Source organism: Aquila chrysaetos, chromosome 1, assembly GCF_900496995.4.
Source record: "Aquila chrysaetos chrysaetos chromosome 1, bAquChr1.4, whole genome shotgun sequence".
In the NCBI taxonomy this organism is placed as follows: Eukaryota; Metazoa; Chordata; class Aves; order Accipitriformes; family Accipitridae; genus Aquila; species Aquila chrysaetos.
Window position 1 is genome coordinate 82,532,530 of NC_044004.1, and position 23,684 is coordinate 82,556,213.

The 23,684-nt window shown below is 44.0% G+C and overlaps 1 protein-coding gene and 1 long non-coding RNA gene across 5 annotated transcripts in view; one reads left to right on the plus strand and one right to left on the minus strand.

The window, feature by feature from the left end:
* The first annotated feature begins 293 nt into the window (after positions 1–293).
* CNOT6L (CCR4-NOT transcription complex subunit 6 like) overlaps positions 294–23,684 on the plus strand; it is a 37,905-nt gene continuing 14,514 nt past the window's right edge. Inside the window, exons 1-7 of one of the 4 annotated variants that reach the window (XM_041122691.1) lie at positions 2,058–3,052; positions 4,862–5,298; positions 20,723–20,844; positions 21,314–21,500; positions 21,977–22,062; positions 22,518–22,607; positions 23,413–23,481. In XM_041122691.1, coding sequence (XP_040978625.1) covers positions 20,733–20,844; positions 21,314–21,500; positions 21,977–22,062; positions 22,518–22,607; positions 23,413–23,481 — 544 coding nt within the window. In that variant the 5' untranslated portion in view covers positions 2,058–3,052; positions 4,862–5,298; positions 20,723–20,732. Of the gene's footprint in view, positions 310–2,057; positions 3,053–4,861; positions 5,299–20,632; positions 20,649–20,716; positions 20,845–21,313; positions 21,501–21,976; positions 22,063–22,517; positions 22,608–23,412; positions 23,482–23,684 lie in introns of those variants that run through there. The other 3 variants (XM_030028672.2, XM_030028682.2, XM_030028666.2) reach the window with 3 other exon arrangements.
* LOC121233210 lies at positions 3,230–4,227 on the minus strand. Its single transcript, XR_005932128.1, has 3 exons — positions 4,147–4,227; positions 3,413–3,576; positions 3,230–3,306 (listed from the first exon to the last, which is right to left on the minus strand). It is a non-coding gene; the product is annotated as an uncharacterized LOC121233210 (long non-coding RNA).

Sequence of the window (23,684 nt, forward strand, 5' to 3'; positions counted from 1 at the left end):
CCGCGCCGCCCGAGTCCCCGGCCCGCTCCTCCCCGCCTCCGCCGCCGCCGCCGCCGCCGCCGCCCCGGCCACCCCCGGCCCCCGCGGCTCCGTCCCCGGCCCCGGCACCGCTTACCCGCTCCCCCCTGCATTTCGTTGCTTCCCGCCCTCCTCCCCCTCTCCCCCCCGCCCCCTCCGCCCCTCCTCCCCCCGCTCCTCCCTATCGCCGCGGGCCCGACCCTGCCGGCAAGGGGGGGAGCGGAGGGGGGAAGCGGGCCCGCGCCGCCATGTCGGGCCCCGCCGCCGCCGCCGCCGCCCCGCCAGCACCGGGGCCAGCACCCCGGGGCGGCCGCCGCGGCCTGGGCCGCTTCGCAGCCGTCGCTCCGCGCCCTCACGGGCACACGGATCCGCGGATACGGGGTTTGGGGGGGGGTGTGGGGGTGGCGGGCATATCCCCGGTGAGGGGCGGCCCGGAGGGGAGTAGGGCCCCCCCCCCGAGGGACCGGGGGTGAGGAGGGAGCGGGGGTCCCCCGGAGGCTGGGCCGCGTTGGCAGTAGCCCCCCCAAAAGATGCTTTCGGGGATGCCGGGCTCACCCCATAGCCCCGGCTGAAGGCGGCAGCAGTGGGGCGAACCCCAACCGTGAGGCGAACCCTGGTCGTGAGGCGAACCCCAACCGTGAGGTGAACCCCGGCTGTGAGGCGAACCCCGGTCGTGAGGCGAACCCCGGTCGTGAGGCGAACCCCAACCGTGAGGCGAACCTCAACCGTGAGGCGAACCCCAGCCGTGAGGCGAACCCCGGCTGTGGGGCGAACGCGAGCGCTCGGCCCCAATCCCCTCCGGGCCGGCCAGCATCCCGCGATGGGACCTTCGCCTGGCACCGTGGGTGAGCCGGCAGCGGGGTCGGCGAGGGTGTTTTTGGGGAGATGCGGGTCTCGCCGCTTTTTCCCGGTGGTCCGCAGCGGTCCCGTACGAGGAAGATGGCAGGGACGTCGCCTGCAATAAAAGCTGGGCTTCGAGTTCAGGCGGTGGTGCTTGCAAATGAAGTAATGCACCTAAACACCGAGTTTTTGTAACAGTTTGGGGCTCGCTTTTTAAACTTAAGTACTCTTGGTAAATATGGCGGAGGGCTCGGTTACTTTCTGCCGTTTTGCGGCCACACCAAGTTTTATCTGACCTTCTGAAATCTTTAGAGGAGGAGACTTTATCAGGCCATTTTTGAAACTTTGAATAGGCTAAGTATTTGCTTTGGGGAGTTACAACTTACCATGAGCTGGCCTGCTGATAAGAATTTTAGCTGGCCTTGTTTAAGCAGGGGGGGGGGTTGCTACAATTAAATTCATACCTGTGCCAACCCCCCTCTGTGTCTCTGCGCTGCTCAACCAAGCACAAACGCCCTCCCCTGCAACCTAAAACCAACCTGGAGGGGAAAACGCCTCATCCTGAAGTTGCTCACAGTTATACTTCTTGTGTGTGTAGACATGACTGATAATGAAAGTGATGATAATGTGTCTATTTTTAGCCTCTGCCATTCCTTTGAGATGTTTTTGCCCTGGTGCCTTTTTTTTTTTTTTCTAAAAAAAAAAAAAAAAAGTACGTTGTTTCGAACAACAGTGTCTTCCGTGTGATACAACCCAAGGAATTCTTAGAAGCTGTATCCCAATTTGGAGGGCCAGAAAGCTCTGACGAAGGTGGAGCACGGCCTTTACAAACACAGCACTGCCAGTGATTTTATTTCTGCGTTCTCCCTATCAAAATAGGAAGCGACAGTGAAATTTGTACTGCCAAACGTCGCTCTTCCAAAACGCAGCCCGCTTTAGGTACGGCCACGTGCTGGCGATACCTCACAAAAGATAAAGGCAGGCTTTACATTTGAGGTTTACTTTGCACTGCGTGCAAGCACCGCAGCCTGATCTGACTTCCTGTACGTAGCCCTTCTTTCCACAGCCCTGCGCTTCGGACGGCTTTATTCATTATTGAACACAAGCAGGTTCGGAGGCACCGAAGCGCTTGCCTGTAGCGTTCTTTTCCCTCATGGAGGGTGGTGGGAGTTTATTTACAGCTTGATTTTGTGATTTTGCTCCAGAACAGATCGGCAGCGCACGCTTCTGACGTCTTGCTGCTCCGAGGTCTGGAATAACGATACACATCACCGTACACACGACCCGCAGTATCGTGTCGCTTCATCCGAATAGAACTTATGTTTGAGCGTCAACTCGGGTGTTAAATCTCCTTGCCCGCTGTCTTCAAAGATGACTGAAGATGACAAAAGCCCCGTTACAGTTTGACTGTTCAGTTTAACTGAACGGTGGGAATTTTGCAGTGCTTTGCTGTCTGCTAAACAAATCCTGTTAAACACTTTCAGTTTTGTTCTTTTCTTACTATTAAAAGTGAGGGCGGTCTACTCTGAGTGCTAAAGTACAGAAGAATTTCATTTATTCTGTTCTATCTTTTCTTCCTACAACTGCTCTTTCTAATGTAGTTTGTGTATTTAATTGAAGGATAAAGTACAATGTAAATGGCTGATAGGTATTGCCACATTCCTGAGCTAAGTTTAGGTTTCTTCTGTCCTTGGAAGCCGAGATCCTAACGTGTCAGCGGCACAGGAGTAAGACTACCCATCATCAGACTGTTAGAAAAAACTTAGTTTGGCAGCAGCACGAAAACCACAAAACTTTGCAGATTCATTTTAGTCGCTGTTGAGTTTCCCACCAGGTCTATATGGTAAACTTCTGCTGGCACAGCTCTGTCTGCGAGCACTGTGACGAAGTGTGACCCGTGACTGACATAGCTGTGCCAGCAGAAGCCCCAGCTGTAGAAGCAGTTATCTGCAAAAGTGCACTTTTACTGATATAGCTTGTTTTCGTTTTTAAAGGGTGTTTTTCCCTGTCCTGGTAGCAGTGCTGCTGCCAGTAAAGCACCGTGCTCCCAGGGATGTAGTGTAATCAGACATTTATTTGCCTGGCTTGGAAGGGACGACTGGTCAAGGGTGTATTTTCTGTGCGTGGCTCTCCTCTTCCCATCCACGGTCCGTAGAAGCTCGGACACGTTTGCAGTGGGAATTCTCTCGTGGAAGTAAGTGATGTTATGGCTGCTACTGGTTTTCTTTCCATCCAAAGGTGTTTATAAAACTTCCATTTCATGTGATAAGCTGGGATTATTTTTTTTTTTTCTCCCACATGGACTGTGGTTGTTTTTCATTAACAATCTTGTTTTAGTGAAAAACGAGGCAGGCTTTTGACCAAGTTTGCCAAGCACAGTAGTATTTAGCTTTCACACCAGCCTTACAAGAAATAAGCCAGAAAGCCATCCCAAGGTGTGTGTGGACTCTGGTAGTAAAATGAAAAGGCACCATTGGAGAAAAATTAATTAATTTCCACACTGGGATAAATCTTTACTTAATTGAAATCTAAAACACTGAGAATAAAAACTTACATTTAGATAGATCGCAGCAGCCGCTTTTTTGTTCAGAGTCAATGTGCACAAATGGGGAGGTGTGTTTCTTTTTTCTTATTAAAACCTTTCTGAGGGCATTCTGTTTTTAAGTGGTAAAATTATGCGTCAGTAACGTGCATAATTTTAGAGCAAGCTTTCTTTAACTGCAAAAAAAAAAAAATTACTGCTTAGATCAGCTTTAATCTGTTGGACAGTTTTGGGTTACTTGAGTTTAAAAGGGGAGATAAATACAAATAAATGGCTTGCTTACTATTTATTGGAAAGAGCTTTTGGGATGCCAAAAGGGCACTCGAGGCACTGGATGTAACCTGATTTACAGAGTACTGCAAAAGCAAACGTAACGGTGGAGCTTAGTTGTTTGGGAGCATAACATGGCATTTGAGAAAACTTTAAAAAATAAGTTAAACTATGTCTTAGGCATATTTAGATTCAGGAGGATTTGCTGTGGATTTACTACTTTAAAGCATTAAATGCTAAGCCTCTTGTAATATTTTTTTTTCGAAATTCTGTGGTTCTCTTGATGATAGCCTGTAATCAAGGCTTGAGTGCTTGTTACTTGCCTTCTTCAGTTTAACTGAGCGTTTCTCCTGTCTCAAGCAGATTTGGTAGCACCGTAAAGATAGAGATAGCTCTCCTCTGCATTTGTCTACGTCCCCTGTGCACCACTGGTGGCTCAGGCTAGGGGAGCAAGCTGCCTTTAATGCTGCACTTACGTTGCTCAGGACACCCGGCTGTCGGGTCTTCCATCGCTCTGGAAAGCTGCGTAGAAATTGTGACTAAATCCAAGAGCTGCGCATTCTCCTCCATTTGTCAGGTTATCAGTTAACGTACACGTCAAAACATGCAGCAAGCTGTTTTGATGGTGCAATTATCCCAGCTGAGCGGACTGAACTTCGCTGGTGCCGGAAGGGGAAGTGCTGCTTTGCTTCCAGCCCTGCCACACATCGGACCCTGTGCTGAGCCTCTTTCGCTCACTAACCTGACAGTAAATAAATAAAAAAACCAGGAGATGGAGGCTGCAGGGTGTTCATGTGTTTTAAAAGTGCTGATTCTTAGATCAGCAGCGACAGTACCGTGTAACGTCACCTTTTGATTAATTCTTTGGGTTTCAGTGATTTGTCTGTACAGCTTCTCCATCTCACCTGTAACGATAAAAAAAGAGACTGTCTTAGCATGTTTCTTCACTGGTATCTTTAGCTGGTGACAATGTTTCTGGAATTCTCTTGCTCTGCTTCCCCATCTTAAAAGGCTCGTGCATCTCAGGTGCATGTTGGCAAACTTCACACATGTACCCCCTGCCACAAGACCCCCCCCAAAAAAGATCAAACAACTCAGAGCGGACAAAGTAAACTCTGAAGTATCCCGTGGAAAATAGCAAAAAGACTTTATATGCACAGGATCTACTGGATCTATTTGTGCCTCTTTCAGGAGTGCCTTGGAATAGATCTCAGAGCGGGGTGCAGAGAGGACCGTGTAAGGCCTTTAGCTGAACACGCTGACTGGCTTTGTTTGAAGCTTGTTAAATTCACAGAAGGGCTACGTGATACCTACCTGTAATGGCAAGGTACTGGATGTGACTAGGTTTCTATTATTTGGGAGAAAACTCCTCTCAAAGTTGAAAGCAATAGAAAAAAAATCCACTGAAAAAACCCAACCCCAAACTGAAATTACCCTGAAAAAAAGAGAGCACGGGAAGAAAATCTCTCCAGAAAAGGTGCTCTGGAATCCTGTTTAGAAGAACAACTTTCGCAGTCGCTTGCGCATTTCCCTTCAGAGGATCAAGAAGAAACTTAACAGTGTTCATACACTACCAGAAAGCTTTCCCTCCAGGGTTTGAGAGGTGGTCATTGAAAATATGATTAAAGGTAGGCAGAAATGGCTTATATAAGGCAGAAATGCATTATATGATGTTCTACAAGAAACAAATTTTACCCCTTGCAAGGGGAGACATTAAACCAGCACTGATAAAAATGCTCCAAGATGAAGAAAAAGCAGCTCCAAACAGTTTTAGCTACAACTCACGTGCAGTCAGTGAACACAGAGATTTTTGAAGCTGTATGAAGTCAGCACCCGGGGCCAAGGAGCAGAACCCCATTTTGCCATTGTGTGTCAAGCATAGAAGTAATTTAACCAAAGCTTGTAACCTCATGTGTACACAAGGAACAGATAAGGTTGCGTGTGTTCGCCCTTACTTTGGCATTTCCTGATGTAAATGATTAATGGCGTTTTATGATTGCATAGCATTGTAGCTGTTTATGCTTAGCATTTCGCTAAACGGGTTATTGTCTTTCACATTCTGCTTGTCTGTAAAGGAGTTTTATGTTTTCTCTGAGAAAGGTATATAAAATGAGGTTAAAGGGGGTGTAGGACTCTTATATGCAGATTTCCTAGGATATGAAGTCTGTGGTATAGGTGCATATTTTAAATAAACACCGCATGTACGTTGTCTGCAGGCAGATTTCACAGCAGCAGAGAAATTAAATACTTCTTTTTGTCAAAACTAAACAGGTTGGAGAAAGTGAAACTTCCACTTTGAGCACAACAATGATAGTAGGGCCAGAGGAGAGAGGAAGAGGAGGCGTTTTTGCTCATTACCTCGCTGCCAAAAGCAAGCTGAGGCTTGCTTGTGACACTGATGGTTAAAAGTGGCGGTGTCAAAAATAGCGATCCCGGGATCAAAACAGCAGCACTGCTGCCAGGCTCCAATTCAAGCAGGTCCACTTGAGGGAATAAAGATGACAACCCTCAGGAGGGGGCATATACTTTCTGAGTCCATGGGGTGATGGATCTTCAGAAGGGTTTTCAGTTTTGGGTCCGTCCCCCGCTGCCGTTTGCGGCTTGAGGATTGGTAAACCTTTGACTGTTTACAGACACAAACTGACTAATCCTTCAGAGCACCCTGCCATCACCCCCGCCGATGTGAATCATTATTATTCATTACCCTAAACGAAGCATAAAGGAAAACCTATTGGGCCCTCAGCTAGGAGCAGCAGGAATTTTTATGACTGTGAAAGTACCAGAGGCAGCTCTCCTCTGAAGAGCCCGTGGGCCTTTGCCCTTCCCGAGTTATGCACCCACCTGTGATCTACGGAGGCCTGTGTTGGAAAGGGAAACGCAAACCAAAGATCCCGAGTAAGGGTCCTTTATCCTGGCCACCAATCCTTCCAAAGCTACTACTGCAAGTCAATAGCTCCCAGTCTCCTCCTTACAACCACCTGAAACTAAAAAACCCAGTTAAGCTATCTTAAATGCTTTTTAAAGGCAAAAAAAGGGCCAAGGCAGCTCTGCAAGTTGCAAAAGAGGAATGTTTAACCTTGTGTTGCTGCGGAGGGAGGTTTTGTTGTCCGCTTTTGGGGCAGGCAGGGAGAAGGAAGGTCTCCTCAGGAGTAGTGAGCGGGAAAGGGAATTGCCTTCTGCTTAACAATACACATGCCACAACTCACAGCTACAGACAGAAGGGGTACATAAGCTTCACCTTGCGGGGTCCTAGTATTGAAAAGGGAGCTTTCCCCATGTAAAAAATGGCTTTGGTTTCCTTAAGACATTCTGACAGCTCCAGAAAACTGCTTTACTGACAGATCATTTTGAACATGAGGTTTTTATGGGCTGGTAAGCAAAGTTTTGTGAATGCTAGAGATGTATGCCTTTTGGGTAAATTTGAGACCCAGAAAGCCTCTTTTGTTTTCATTTCTTTCAGTGTCCATTACCAGCTGAAACAGCCTTTTTTAGCAAGTTTCTTCTCTGAGCGAGGGACCTGAACCTCACATTGGAAGCAATAGTGCAAAGCGACCTCCTCTTCTTTTTGTCCTCTTTGCTTTGGTGTCAGGGTCCATCCAACATATTATTTTAGTTCATTGGATTTCACAAGTACAAACATCACTACAAAAAACAGCCATGTTTGGTCAAGCTGTTAATAATAGTTGAGATTTGTAGATTGTGCTCAAGTTTGCTGTTTACCCTTTAGGGCAGCTGAATGAATTGATGGTGTAGTTTTCCCCTCGCTTTTCAGGAATGCTTCCATCTGACTGAACATCTTTGCGCCTTCTAATCACAAATTAGTTTTGCTTTTTTTTCTTCCTAAGAAATCAATCTAAAGGCACTCTCAGAAGGTTCTGGCTTGGCTTTAAGTATGTAGAGAGAGAAGCGTGTTGAGGAAGACTTACTTCTGCAGATTTTTAGCTGTTTTTTTCCAGGCAGAACTCGCAAGAAAATTGAGAAAGGGGGAAAGCAGCAAGCATACCTCGTATGCTTTGCTGGATATTACCATCCTCTGTTTTGTAAACAATGGAGTGGAGGGGTCCTGCAGGTTTTTATGTTTTCAGCTACGTGGCCTGCAGCCATTCCTACTTGTGGTGCTTAACGCTAAGATTTCATGGCCTAAAAACCGTATTTGAGGGCTTCCAATGGAAAGGTCTTATTCAAACACTCTGGATGCATTTGTCTCTTCCATGAAAGCTAGGCAGTTGGCTCTTGGGGGGTGGCGGTGAACGTGCACCCAAGACTTGCTTGCCGTATGTACTTGTGTGAAGTCAATAAACTTCCCAATGGCACAAGGGGCAGGGGGTGTATCTCCCTCAAGTAAATATCTTTTATCTGGAGTCAGCCTTGACATGGGGAAAATATCCTTTGCTCTTCTAGTTGTTCTTCTAGAGCTGGAGCAGAATTAAAACGCTTGGGGGAAAGCATAGGGTTGTCACTCAGTCGTCTGTTGGGAGAAATGCAGATAGGAACTGGTACCAGTGCTGCGTAACTGCCAGCATTTCCTGGCTTTTCGGAAGGGGTTGGTTCACTCGCTTCTTGTCGGAGCACGTATCGGTATGCACTGCTCTGCTCTTGCACACATGACAGGCTGCTGCAAAACAGAGCTTCCTGCTGATGCAGATAGGGAACTTAAAACTGATTTGCAAGGGACATAAAAGCAGAACAGTTGTCAGAAACTGTGCTCTCCAGGTAAAAGAAAACACTCTTCTTGCATTTTCTTAGAGTCATGGAACTTGCAGCTCTGGGCAGGAAAAGGCCAATTGGGGCAGTGCTGAATGTAGTTTCACAAAACTGGTTAGTGCTTCCTCTATACCTTAAAATTCAACTTATCTTTATTCTGTTACATGAATTTACAACTGGCCCTGGAAGTGAGAGAGAGCTAGCACAGGATGAATTATCTACCCAGCAGAAATTTCCACTTGTGAACGCCTTTCCTCTAATCCCTTTTTGTTTTGGAAAGTTAGGACGGCAAAAGGAAAACGGGGCCAGGCAAACTTCTCACATACCAGAATATAGTCAGAAGTGCCAGGAAGAGTTGGGTTCAGATTGTCAGATGGCCCTTGGCTTGCATTTTTTCCTCCAGCCAAATTATGTCTTACCATTGGGTGTAGTTCAATCTCTAGGCACATTTTTGTACCTGTGCAATGATCCTCTGTCTTCTCCTCCTTAGTCTGGAGCGACAGGTTGTGAAGGAGTAGAGTTCATCAGATAAATTAGGAATATTTTGCATGGATGAGAAAAGCACATATATTAATTATTTGAGACCTGTGGATAGAATAGGACATTTGTTTTTTTTACAGTACTAAGATCTCTTTGAAATGTCGTGGATTACAAGGTTATATAGCCTTTTTGCAGACTTATATGGCAAAGTCTGAGTGAGGCTGTGACCTTAGGATATCCGTTTCATTCTTTGATGTATTTTTTGGTGTATGGTTTGACTTGAAGACTGCACAGTGACTAGTCCTGTGATGAACTCCAAGATGTTTTTCTGCCTGCTACAGTAACCCCTAGGTGCTGCAAAACAAAGCTCCCTCTGCACGTGAAGGTGGAACCGTTCGGTTTTAAATTGATGGCCACTTATTTCATGGCAGCTGCAGGTATGGACAAAACAACCCTGGACGCATATGTGGGGAGATGAGTACAACTCAGAAGTATTTTCTACCTGGAAAATTACGTGCTTTAAAACCTCAAGCTGTCAACAACGCTACAGCATTCCTGAATCTGTACCTGCCTCTTCCACATAGCCCCTGTGCCTGTGCTCTTGCTTTAGGCTCCATTTCTGTAAAGCAGCAGCGAGTGTGCTACCCAGCGGTGAGTGATGCTTGGTAGGGCCAGGGCTTCGGACTGTATTTCTCTTCTTTAACTTCCTTTCAGATATCATTATCTTCTTTTCAGCTTTTTACAGCATTTAGTGTCATGAGTGCTTGGACCTCCGCAGCTCTTACAACAGTGCCCGGTGGCTTGCATAACTCTGAATCCACGGCAAAGGACCGTGACCAAAACTCAGCGTGACGGGGAAGGAGGGGGGACTGCGAGGAAGCCTTTGCAAACACAAACATTAGGGAACTCTTGAATTAACTTCTCACATGCTAGCATGTTAAGAAATAACAGAAAGCTGACTTGTTTGAAAAACTTCAGCAAAAATTGCCAAAGGAATTGCCTGGTTAGGTAATGCACGCACTTTAGATGAAATCCCTTCAAGTGGCTGAACAGAGGAATCCACCCAAGTTCAACCTGTCTTCTAACAGAGGAACGAGCGCAATTCATGTCAGCTCTTGGCCGTGTCCCCTGCCAGCTGACATATACCTCAGGGTTTGTTCCCTTATGGCCTGCTTCCCTCTAATAAACTAAATATTACAGTGATCGTTCTGGGCAAGACAATTAGCCTTCTGCTAATTTTGGTTTAGAGAGCAGGATAGCTGCTGCACTGGCTAGTGTGTTGACCCACTGGACAACACAGCTCTCGTGTGTCTTGTTGTGGTCAGATTTCATAGATGCTCATAGCAAATTAACCTCAAGATATCTGCATCTCACTTTTGTTAGAGGTGAATTTCCTGGTCCCCACAGAGATTGTCTTGGGCTATTGTTGCTATAGTTTCTCATTTTCCACCTTGCTGGAACACAACTAGAAGAGTATATGTTACTCATCAACATGTATTTTAAAACTAAATCTAGTGTTTGGAAGTTTAAGTATGGTGTAAATGCACACAGGAAAGATTTGGATAATCAGATACAGAAGCAGCTAAACTAACTATGTTTTGATATCCAAATAATATGCTCTTCTCAGGCTACCAGGCAAGCTCTTTTACTTCTTTGATTAAAGAAATAAAATACATTTAAATATACGCTACTGAGAAGGGGGTTTATGCCTATAAACTGCTTTATTTTAAAGAGATTGCTTTTCTTTCTCCTCCTCTTCTGAGCATACAAGCCTAGCTACTTTAAGCGCTAGTGCAGCATCCTGTGGCCTGCTGAAACTGGGCTGTAATATGAAAATGGCTAATTTATTATGCCAGCGATTGCAAAACAGTTTCCACTATTGGTGTGTACTTTTTTCCCTCTGGCTTTTTTCTCTTTTTTTTTTTTGGGGGGGGGGGGTGTTTCTTTGTTTCTTTTAAAATCTTGAGCTTTGACTCATCCAAATCTACCTGTAGTTGAACAGGGCAGGCCTTGTAACTTTAAAGCTGTTTGAAGTAAGTTTTATGGTGGCAGATTTCCCTGTTAATTATTGCTGCAAAGAACAGATCGTAAGCGATAAGCTGACCATTATCTTTCTATCATAAAGGGAGAGTAGCTGAAGTGCTGCTGGGCTTTGCTTATTTTCTTGAAGTGTTGGCAGCCTACCACTTAAAGGGCAAGATAACGTCGTAGCCACAGAAATAATCTAATTTGTTCTTTTCTCCTAGCATGAGCTTTTCTTTGAAGGATGAAAGGTTATCGATGATTCAAATTGTATTTTAAAGAAAGGAGGAAATGTTCATTGAGAAGACCACTTCCAAGTTGCTGCAGTGGTGTGTGTGAATTAATAATTCTGGTGTAGTTTTGCTCAAAAAACAGGTCGATAGCTGACTTCTCTCCAATTATTGATCCTGAGGAGTTGAATGAGACAAGGTGTTGGCTCAGGGCAACCTGAACAGGGTCTTTATCGTTTCTAAGCAAGTGACTGAATGAGCTGAGGTGTTGGATTAGGCTTGTCAATAAAACAGATCTTTCCCTAGAGGCTCAACAGGATGCTCGCACACCACGACACTCTGAGCTTACTCAGTTCTTGGTGTCGTGAGCTTTCGGCCTCCCCAGTCTTATCGCTGTTCAACTGGTACTAGGAAAACCTCCTGCTTTAAGTTGCAGCCATGCACAGCTGCTTTTCTTCTGTGCGCAAAGCCCAGGACAGTGTTTTGTCTTGATGCTTGCTACTGATCCGGCACTGGCTGCTTTCTTCCCCAGACTCCTAGTGACTTCAGTTTCTAATCCTTTAAGCCACTTTGTCCTGTATCTCATTAAAAGACCGGCGCTCTCCAGGGGATGGGGTGGCATTGCAAATGGGTCATTTCTTTGAACTAGCTTGGAATACTTGTGTAAATAAATGTGCTATTTAAACCATCCCTCTGGGGGCTTCTGATTAGGTTTATTTACAGGTTGTCTGTTGAAAGGCTTCTTGCCCTATAATAGATCCCTTGTATGCATTTCTGTTAAGCAGAGCTTTGCTTTTGAGGAGCTACCTGCCCTGTATTGGCTTGTAAACTAGCCCCTAAGAGCTCCTCTGAAAGCAGTAAGTATAAAAGGCATCTGCAGACAAAGGCAGGTATTCCTCTCTGACTTGATGCCGATATTCAAGAGTTGTCATGTACGCAATAAGAGGTAACAGACTACTTCAGAGCAGAAACTGTTCTTTTGCAGTAAGGACTGAAATGTTAATTAAGTACAGAAATTAAAAATAACTGTGTAATGCTACATAGTATTTCCATGCAGTAAGTAGTTCAGCTGTTCTTGTAAGTGGGGGTGTGACATAGAGGAAAAGGAAGGGTGGAAACCTGGATATTCATGCATTACCTGCGATTTAAGAAAAAACTCTATACTTCATTTAGAGGAGATGAGGGAACAGGGGAAATAATTAGTGGGTGTATGTCAGTAGGACAAATTAGCATTTCCATCAAGCAGGTGCCAGTTGGCTCTAGAATTAATCTAATTCAGCTCGTTCCCTCCCTTCCCACTCCTCCCCTTGGCTTTTGCTGGTTGTTTTTTTTTTTTTTTCCACCAGGGTTTGCTTCTATGACTTTTCTATGCTTCTCTGGGCTTTTACAGCCTTTGTTGAAGTGGTAACTTGAAGGCCCCTGGATCCCACTGCCACTGAATTTACTATCAGCTGCAGGTTCTTGGTTACCTCTTGTGTTTCACCATTCCCACCCCTAACTTGAATTTCCCTGCGCTCAGGCTTGTGCCGTATGTCAAGACAGGCAGAAGAGGCGAGAAGCCTCGTAGGATACAGTTGCTGAACATCGCTGCAGCTGGTCCTGCATCGTGTTTTGCTTGCCGTACGGAGACTCGACAGCACATGAGCAGCTCTCAGTGAGCTGAGCCGGTACCCTAACCCGTGTACCAGGCGTAGGAAATTCCTTACTGGAAAGGAAGAAAGCTGCATAGTTCAGGTAACAGTGACTGTGTTTTCAATCCCTGAAAACAGTCCCTTTGTACAACAGCCTGTAGCGGATCCCTATGAAGTGCTGCACCTCTTGCACGATGAAGAGCTCGCTAATGAGCAAAGAGAGGATTTTCTGTGAAACTGAACATGCGAAACTTAAATAGCCTCCTCTTACTGAGCCTAATCTAAGTACCACATGGAATAAAAACTAGAGCAAGGTTTGGAAAAATTCCATCGTATTGTTGCTGTGCTTGTCGTCAACATGTCCTTTTCACCACACTTTGGGGTTCGCTAGCTGGAGTGGGTGAGTGCAAGTCCCAAATCCTGCATGCAGGTTCTCACAGGATTGCCACCATTCTGGTAAAGACTGCAACGCTTTCCAAATTGTCAACCAAGTTTATGAAACAGTAGTGCTCTCTTCCCAACCCTGAAGTTACTCCATGAAGAAGTCTCCTGCCTGTGCAACCTCGTTCCAAACCTGGTGGATGGCTGCGAGTTTCCCTTGACTATGGGAAAGATAAAATTGCTAGGCAGGGGCAACACCGTAGGTAGAGTCTGTTCCCTTCCACTTCTCAGCACAAACATGCTTCCTGACCAGTTATAGCTTGGAGGAACAGCTTTTCATCCTCTCAGCATCAGTATAGAGATCCCACTACTGAGGTCCTTCTACGTCTGCTTAAACATAAAGTTATAGTCCTTGAAGGATATCTGCCTTGTGGTAGGTACAAGGAAGGACTATGAAAATTACTTCTCAAGTTAATTTTGTTAAAATATTTTCTGCATCTAATATTTATCTTGATCACGTAGCAGAGGTGGTAGTTTTATTAAAACATTCACCTTGGGATATGTGTGAAGGCTCCCTAAAAGTTTCAAGTTAAGGAATTTAAGTACTGAACCTAAGAGTAACAAAGGTCTCACTAAAGCAAGTATGGTTTTAGATGCATGACTGATGTGGTTCAAGAAAACCCCTGTATTACGTTGCTGTATTTATAAAGGCATTAGCAGATGAGAAGAGTACAAGCTGATGTAATTTTCTAACAGCGTTACAGAAGTAAGGTCCTGTCTCTTTCCCACTTGGAGCCCAGGTTATTTAAAAAAAGCAAACTGGGCTGAGGCCCTCTCTACACGTTGCTATAGAGCCAGAGTTACTGTTGCTACAGACTTGAAAGGAGATAGAAGTGAATGACCCTTAATGCTCTAGATTTCCACAGTTCTAATATAGACTCTTCCTGCTAAATAAGAGATTGCTAGTGAGTAGAGATAGGTAGTCCTACTGAGTTCATGTAGTGAAGCCCTCTGCACAGCAGAGTCAGTGTGCCTTCTCATGAGAAACAATTTCCCTGGATGGATGATACAAAAATAAACACATCTTTTTACAGATTTACAAAATAAAAGATTTTTTTTTTTTTTAGTTGTACTTGTGGACTTTATCATTTGTTGCTAGCTCCATGGTGCTAAGCTTGAAATTTTAGTAGTTATTCCTTAGATTTAATATTCACTTCAAGTTTCATCTTTTGCCTTGTGATTTATTTTCGCTTACTGTTCAACTATCCTCCTGTTGGTAGGATACTTACTTGTGTCCAAGTAGTCTCTATTTATGTACTTTGATTATACTTTCATCAAAGATTGTTTGAAATCTCAGTATAGGGAAATGACAGTAACAAAACGCTTATTTTCTCTTTTTAATAAAAAAAACACATTATAAGGCATTTTTATTTGTTTCACTGATAAACTCTATTCCCAATCAGGTTACTTGGAATAAGAAACTGAAAAGAGACAGTACTTTTGTTGTCAGACTCACAGTGCTTGTTGAACTCTTCGTAGAGACAGCGTATGCAGCGGTGGTTGAACATGTTCCTGCAGGAAAGCACAATGAAGACAATTCAGATCCAAGCAAGAGACTATCAAAATTGCCCTTGCATATTTTCTTGCTAGTATATTTACACTAGATACTATATATACTGATATATTAAGTAGTTCACCTTAAGCTAACACATATATACATATCCTAGTATTAGCAGTTTTGATTTAAATCCCCTTAACATAGCCTTAAACAATCGCCTTATTTTCTTGATCTTCATCCCCCTCCTCAAAAGTACTCTAAGTCAGTTTTTGTATTTGTGGGTATTGGCTATACTTCCCCTTCTCCTCTGGCAGGCTGAAGTCGGGAGACTTTTGTCATACAGTCATATAAAAACAGAGCATGCTTGTTACAGACAAGTAGCCTTTCTCTCCTCCCTTTGCAGCCATTTAGTCCTGTTTACAAACTACATAGATAAAAATGGCTCTGGATTCCAGCTTCCAGTCCAACTTTCCAACATTAAATAACACGTGCGTGTGTGTATACATGCGCACGCACACGCTCTGGCCTCGTCAGCCAGCAGGATTTTTAATTCCTGGGAGGGATCACCATATGGAAGTGGATGGACAGTAAGCTGTTACTGCGCAGAGGAAGGAGGAATGATTCAGGGCCGTCTGCTGGATAGTTTTCAAAATGCTTTGGCAGTTTGACTCATCTATATACAGAGACTGAAAAAAAAAAAAATCACAAAGAATGTCACTCTGCTGGAGGCGAGGATTTTGAGTTGTGCCAACACATCCACGAACATCGGGCTGAAGCGAGATGAAGTTGCAGCTCTCTTCTATTTACTTCCTTGTTAGAAACAGACAATTCATTTATGCACCGAGGTATGAAAGAACTTAAATGGAACAACACATTCTAGTTGCTGTAATTTAAGAAATGCATCTTCTAACCTCTCTGGGGAAGGGACTGGTCATTATTTTGCAGCAGCACATAGCTCTGAGGGTCTTTGACCTATCTGGCTTCAAAGCCCTCCTGCAACATAAATGCCAAATCATCTGGACAGCTTTGAGCAGGCTTTCTCTTTCCACTGAACATACATTAATCCTTTTGCTTGATGGGGGATATTTGCCTTCAGAAGAAGAGATGTGACTTTATTAAAAGTGATAGTGATGCAGTTCATCCCTCATAGCAACCCTGAGATAGTTACTTCGGTGTGTTTGGATGTGCTATGTAATGGAAGAGCTTTTTCTATGTTCACAGCTGCTGTTGATTTCCCCCACCCATACAAAAAAAAAATACACTATGAGTTAAGAAATTTCTTAATATCTAGCACGGTGTCCTGTTTTCTCTTGTTGTGTTGATGCAGTTTGTAGGGCTGCCTTCGGCTTTTCCCTTAGAAAAAAAATCACAATTTCTATTTCATACTGCTAACTATATGCTCCCTATCTCATATTCTCTGCACCTGTATTACTCAAGAAGGTCTTGGATAGTTAAGTCTAGAAAAGCAGTGCTCTTTTCTGTTATTACCTGGTTGTCTGAAACTCCGAGCGTGCAGAAGCTCCTGTTGTTTGTTGCCCAAAAAATGTGTCTTGAGAGTAAAAGCCTGTGGCACAGCCTGATATCTCAAAACTTTCTTCTTGACACTCTTCACACCTTTAGTACCGTTACATTATTCCTTTTTTTTTTTGCTTTAATTGATAGTTAGCATGCCCCATATGCAAAAGCCAGCAAACACAACAGCATATAAAAACAAGAATGCAAAAAAGGCAGCCACAAACCTACTACTTGCAACACTTCCAAAACAAGTAACTGCCCTGTAACCCTTTTTATATACAGCTGAGCTAGAGCTGCTTAAGTTCACCTGGGACCATACTTAGGGTTTCAACTGAGTAACCCTGCTACGCCAGTCATATCTAGGCTTCTGAGGATGGGCTTGTAGCCAAAGAGTTAGCACATAAGCATGACACTGTTAGGAACCCCCAGATTTCGAAGTTTGTTCAGAGCTTAAATATTGTCCTTACTAATGCACTGATGTTCTCATATGCAGGTTTTCTTTAATTTACATAATGTCAGGGTCATACTCTTTAAGTTTACATGGTTAGATTTGTAGTGGAGAGCAAGCTTTAGCAGCTTCAAAAGTTTTCCACGGGAACTCTTTAGAAGACAAGCTGGCAAGAACTTTTTTTTGGTCCCACTTGAAAAACAAAGAAACTGAGTCCACATATTCTGCTTACATCACACCTGTGTTGTTAGCTGAATTTTAGCAAAGGCCTTGCTTGAACCTGCAGGGTGGAACTCTGCAACAGCTCAAGCTGACCTAAATCAGTGCTATTTCAGTTCCCACACCAGTGGCTGGGTCTTCCTGCTTTGTTCCTTGCCACAGCGCTAATGTGTGTCTGATTTTGGGGTTAACTGATTCAGGGAACTTGGTGTAGCTCCCTGAAGACCGAGCAAAAATAGGCTGGGATTTTTGGATACTGGTTTAGTTCCAGGACAAGCAGAGGGGGAGATGGGAATGATAGGAGTTGGGAACCCAGGCAGAATTCATTTTTGCTTCAAAAAAATACATGTGGTGGCTTTCAAGTCTTGCTCAATGTTGCTGTTACGCACAAGAAAAAAAAAAAATATTTGATTTAGGTTTGTTTTCCCTTTTCTGTAACTGTGGAAATTACACTGGTGCTCGTTTGACTCACTACTATTTCAAAATAATATTAAAGTGACTAATACCTGAAAAATGTGCGTGTCGTTTGACTCACAGTTCAGGGCTCATTTCATTGGAAGGCCTCTGACTGCCACAAATTGCTTTAAATTGGCAGAGCACTTCTCATAACGAGCGATATTTCAACATAATTTAATTGGGTTCCCTGCCAAGGAGGAAACTGTAATCCTGAAGCTTTTTGATGGTGTCGCCCGGTCAGTGGTCATCTCTTGGCCTGTGGGCAGGTATGGATGAGTATGGGGTGACTCAGATGGTCTAACCACCGCAGTATTAATGACTTCATTGCCAGACCCTGGGATGTTTGTCCAACTTCTGTCCCGCTGCGAGGAGCGAAGCTGCTGGGGTCTGGCAGTGGGAATGGCAAGCCCTGCTCTGGTTTCCAGCGAGGCTGCTCAGCAGCTGGAGGAGACTGCTGCCGCTTCAAAACTTTGAACCAACGTGCGTGTGTGACAGCAAGGACCCCTGGCTGGACTGAGCCTTCCTGAGCTGTTAGCCATCTGTGTCTGGCTTGCGATGAAATGGCGAGCAGAAATACAAATAATTTCCCGCTTGCTTTTTTAGCTGGAAATGCACCTTGAGAAGCCCATAGGAAGCAACCGCGGCCAAAGCTTTTGCCAGCAGTATGCGGGGCAGGGAGGAGTTTCAGTATGTAGAAACTGAAATTTAAGCCTGCCTGGGTCTGATATCACTATAATATTATGCTGTAGAAAACAAGAATGTGAAGACCCGGTAAGCACAGCGTGTTTCAGAGAGCACTCGACCAAATGCTGATGCTGGGTATTGGACAGCAAAGTTTGCGATGTCTTAGGTCCAGATGTGGTAGAAGTATGGATCGTTTTAAGATACGACAGATTAAAAAGCAAAATGAAGACCCATCCTGGGTCAGTTCAAATGTCTGATGATTAAGACTTAAAGATCCAAAACACTCCCTTCTGCCCTAAACCCTTAATCCTTTGTTGGTATTCTGCTCGATTTTTACCACCCAGCTTTTAGGTTTCCCCCTTCTAAGCTGCAGTATGCCTTGCGGATGAAATAAATACTGCCAGGTAATGAAATCTCATTTTCTATTAAAGGATCACTGCTGGTAATCCTGTGACAGCGATGTGACAGCTTTACTTACTGCAAAACTAGCTTTTTGGCACAAAGAGACTTGCTCCGTTTATGCCGCGTCTGAAACGCTAGGACTGTGGTCTTGATTTGAGTGTGTATCATGTAAAGTTTGTATTGAGTAGGATGCTAGATAATACACTCGGTGCTAGTCGAGGCAATTAGGCTTTAATACAAAGTACGGTAGCGTGGCAGCGTGCTTCCTCGCAGGCGTTGGGACTGGGACGGTGCTCTCCACAGCTGCCAGGGACTGCAAGCTCTCCCAATGCTCGGGTCTTGGCCCCCCCGTCTCAGCAGTGATTCACGGCTCTGCTGGATGTCTCTGGTCGGCTCCAGGGGTCTAGCAAAATCCAGGAAGAGCCGTGTCGAGACTCGCTGGAATGTGGATTAGTTTCATACGTGTCTAAGGGCAAGGATGCCTGGGAGAAAAGGTGACATAGGGCTCTCGTGGCTCTCAGCAGGGGCTGTGAAGAATCCGTTCTTGGGGCCGGGGTTGCTCCCTGCTTCTGCACATGCACGTATTTAACAGTAAAGCTAAATCCAGCAAAACCTAAGCACTGGAGAGTTAGCACTCCTGAAGCATAGTCTGTAACTCTGATTGTGTCGAGAAGTACCGTTCCTGATTTCGGGGTTCTGAAATGAGGATCGAAGGATTTCAGGTCTAATCCCATGTCCTTAAATAATCTGTTTCATTCATCGCCCCAAACTGAATTGCTGCAGCTGAGCAGCATGAGCGCAGAATCCTCTTACCCTGTAGCTTTCCTCACCTTATGACTTCACCTGTAAATAGAAGTTGGCTATAATTAGACGTGGTGGGGCTCACATCTCCCCTGCGCTTGCAACAGGGAGCCTTAATTCGGTTTAAATGGAATTTCCTTGAGTATTCGTCAGGGAGGGAAGCACCAGACCTGTAACTGAGACCCTTTGCAGGGGACAGCCCTGACAACTCCTGCTCCTGTGCAGTGCCGGAGCGCTGGTTTGGCTATCTGCATCAATTGGAAAAAAACTGCAGTACTTCGAGCTCATAAAATGGACGTGTAATCTTTGTTTAGTTGGACTAGCTAAAAAAAACTTGAAGTAGTTTCCTCAAATTCTAGATAGTTTTCTCTCCTGTCAGTTCAGCAAACCAAACGAGTTATAGTTGTTTTAAGAGCTTCACAGCTATTGCAGCCAGTTGTAGTAGAGATGTATGTGTGAGGGAAAAAATGAATCCTGTGGACCAGCTGCTTTGGATTTGTATAAAATCAAGGTTTGTGTATTTTGTGTGTCTGGGGAGGAAAAGACGGGTGAACAGCAAATTCAGCTAACCTTATGTTTTCAAACCAAACAACCCCTCTGCCCCGCTAGTGTTTCTCGGCACAACTGTCTGGGGAGGTATGGAGGGAAACCTCCCCGTGTCATCTGGAAGGTGTATGTTTTTTGAATGGGACATCGGAGCTCTCTTCTGACAAGAATCTGGAAAATGAGATCAGTTGAATTTATGTGTGTGCAAGCTCACCCTTAAGACGTGAGTGCATCTGATATTAAAGTTTTGGACTGGGCTGAAGCCCTGTATGCACAAGAACAGCTAATGAGAATTTCACCTGAGCTCATTTTATGTCTCCTAGCCCATTAGGAGTAAAAAGGTCTTGACTGATACTGAGCATGAAAAAGCACAAAACAGAAAAGCTAGATAGTTAATGGAAAAATTGAGCTAATTCCCCTTCAGACTGCAATTTCAAGTCTTGTATAAGTGGAGTGCAAAAGCGGGACTTTGTACGTTGAAAATAATTGCTGTAAAAGCAAAGAGAAGAGCCTTCCCTTCAATTGTTGGTTCCCTGTGAAAACTACAGGAGGGAGCAATCCGCGTGCTTTCGCCGTGAACAGCGAAACGCTGTCATCTTGTCTGCAGGTTCTGCACACAGCAAATAACTCAGCGATGATGTAGGTTATGCTTCGGTCTGGGGGATAAACTAGGAAATCCAGAAAGTCTGCATTGGGACAGTACAAGGTTGCACTGTGGATGACTGCAGAAAACCAAACTTTGTAGGAGGAAATGCCCTTTTCCATTACGGGCCCATATTCTGCAAAGGCCTGAGCACCTGCTTAACTCCATGCTGCTGGGAGCAGTTGGGCTGACGTCAGCATAATATTTGTTGTACATAAACTCTAGGGCATTTGTTTTTGCAGAATGTCACTGGGGAAGGTAAGCTCCTGGCGGGCTAGAAATGAAGAAATGTTGCCGAGTGACAGACGGTAATGGTTCTGATGGTCTTTCAGACTAACAGGGATGCCAAAGGAAAAATATGATCCTCCAGATCCTCGCAGAATTTACACCATCATGTCAGCAGAAGAGGTAGCCAACGGGAAGAAGTCACACTGGGCTGAATTAGAGATCTCGGGTGAGTTGATTTGGTGTTGAATTTTGGTTCGGCGGAGTTGTTGGTGCCCCAGAATCGTACCAGACTCTTTCAGATAGGGGATCCTGTCGTGAAGACAGTTTTTCAGAGTTGGGGTAGGAGGAGTAATTGACTTACCAGATTGCCTTTGAGCTTGGCTGTCTCACATTCAGCCCAGTTGATTTAAAACACCAACTCAGATTGGACGCGAGTTTTTGGATAGAACATCTGCTTCCCTAGAACTGTACCTTTGTCTCTATCCTTTTAACTGGGAGGGTTAGATAATCATTTAAAGTCTGCTTATAGAAAAGATGCACAAAGGTATCTTCTGCAAGTGTCGCTGAGTGTTCCAGTGAAGTGGTAGGGTTTCCATACTGGAAATCCCATATTCTGACATCCCCCATACTTTGTATCTGATGGTTTGAGAGTGCAGACCAGAGTGAAGAGGTGGTTCTTTGCTTTTCTTTTTTAGGTAGAGTGCGGAGCTTAAGTACGTCACTTTGGTCGCTGACGCACTTGACTGCTCTGCACCTCAATGACAATAATCTTACTCGCATTCCACCTGATATTGCCAAGCTTCATAATCTGGTTTACCTGGATCTGTCATCCAACAAACTCAGAAGTTTACCAGCAGAACTAGGAAACATGGTGTCTCTCAGGTGAGAGAAATTATTCTAGTTAACTTTTCAAAAACCTGTGTTCTGGGATTGGGACCAAGAATTTTATTTTGCTTGCCATTCTTGTATTTAAAATAATTCTGAAAAATTCAAGATTGGTGCAAAGCTTCAGTTCTAATAATTATTTTGGGGTTCATTACCCTCCTTTTCCGATCTCTACAGATACATGTCTGTAAGCTATGTAGTCTTCTGCTCTGAAACATTCTTTGAGAGTAGGTGATTGCCTGCTGTTTGAATTCTCCCTGATTTAATTTTGTGTTTTGGGGTTTTTGTGGCTTTTTTTTTTCCTAATGAAAGTATTTTGGTCTTGCTTTGAAATGGGAAGATTGGCATATCTTTCCATAATACAAAAAAATTCAGGGTGAAAAGTGTAATCTTTGAAGATGAGCGGCATATAGCGGTTTAAGAGTTTTCTTCTGATGTGATACTCATCAAAAGTGTTTTTGCATTTGCTGCAGGGAATTGCTTTTAAATAACAATCTGTTACGGGTTTTGCCTTATGAACTTGGACGGCTCTTCCAGCTACAAACCCTAGGTTTGAAAGGTGAGTGAGTTCTTTACAGCTAAATACTCCTAGGAGTACTCTTGAATTACTGAGGAGGTAGGCTCAAAAGCTTTGTGTATTACCTCAATATTTTCTTACAGTTTATTTGAGATATTAAGCTTGCAGCAAAAAAGACCAGCCAGTTTGGAAAACAACGCTTTTCTTTTTTAATGCTATTAAACTTTCTTATGAGCGTATTTTAAATCTGTAGATAGGTAAATAAACCCTTTAACCTACTGTATTATTGATTGAGGTGAGTCGGAGGAATAAAGTCTACGTGTGCTAGCTAATTCTATAGCATCTGTTACTGTGGTATTCTACAGTTCCAAGTTAAGCAACCTAAATATCTTCTGGGTCAATTCGTCTGTTCTCATTACGGGGGATTTTCTTTGGTTGGAAAGCCTCAAGAAAGTCAGGCAGCTAATCACCCAGTTGTTGTTTTATGCTGTTGGCAGGCAATCCTTTATCACAAGATATTCTCAGCCTCTACCAGGATCCGGACGGAACTCGAAAGCTACTGAACTACATGCTTGACAATCTAGCAGGTGACAGCCCTACAAATCTGATTGACAGAAGTGGTGTAAAAGCATGCATTTCTGACAGTATTTGCTGCTAAAACAAGAATCTGAACCACTGAAGGGAGAGTGTTTTCTAACTGCTTTTGCGTTTTTGTCAAGTGGTTCCAGTTGTACACATAAACACACACAGTAGAAGAGGTTGACGTATTTTCTAAGTTTTTCCCATGTTCCCATGTTACAGCCAGTTGTTCCCACTGTTCTGTTTGAAACCCTTCAATTGCCAACAAAGTGCTAAGTCTTCCTTGCTGAAGCCATTTTGATACTTTCCACTAGAAATTATAATCCAAATGCAAGCAGAATGTCAAATTTAGATCTAGAAATACCAAAGCGATTAAGAATATCCAGTACCTGCTTCATGATTCTGTCACTGAGCTTTCTGTTTGCCACTTGATGTCTGCTAAATTAAAGCATTGCAGGAGTGATGGATATAGGGTGAGGATCCTGGAGAAGGGGAGTGCAGGATGTCTGAACTGCTACAGGACTTACCCTTCCTTCTTCAGCAGTGTATTCAAGGTGCAGGAGTATTTCGGTGGTGCTTCTAGATTTGAAAGCAAGAGACAAAAATAGTCGTGAATCTTACAACTGACAAATTTGCTCTTCCTATAGCTAGCTATTTAAATGATTCTTGCCTCCCCTGGAGCTTAAAAAGACTTGGGGAGTTGGGGTTGCAAAGCACAGTATGGAACATTACTGTTCAGTCATAATTTGGGCTTGGAAATTGTAACTTACAAATACAAACCCTGAAATAATCACTGTTGTAAATTTTTTTTAGTTCATCCAGAGCAGCTGCCTCCAAGGCCATGGATTACTTTAAAAGAACGAGACCAAATTCTGCCCTCAGGTAAATCTGTGGTTCTTTACCCTGTGTTCTCACAATAATGCGCTGAAAAGCTTTTCTTTGCCTTTATTTTCAGAGAAATCTTCTGCCTTACATGGATCAGACTGAAAATAGGAATTTGTGTTCATTTGTACTAAAACAATTAACATATGGCTGTGCTGTAAATATATTTTTTGTAATTTGAATGGGATGCTGGTCATTTCTTT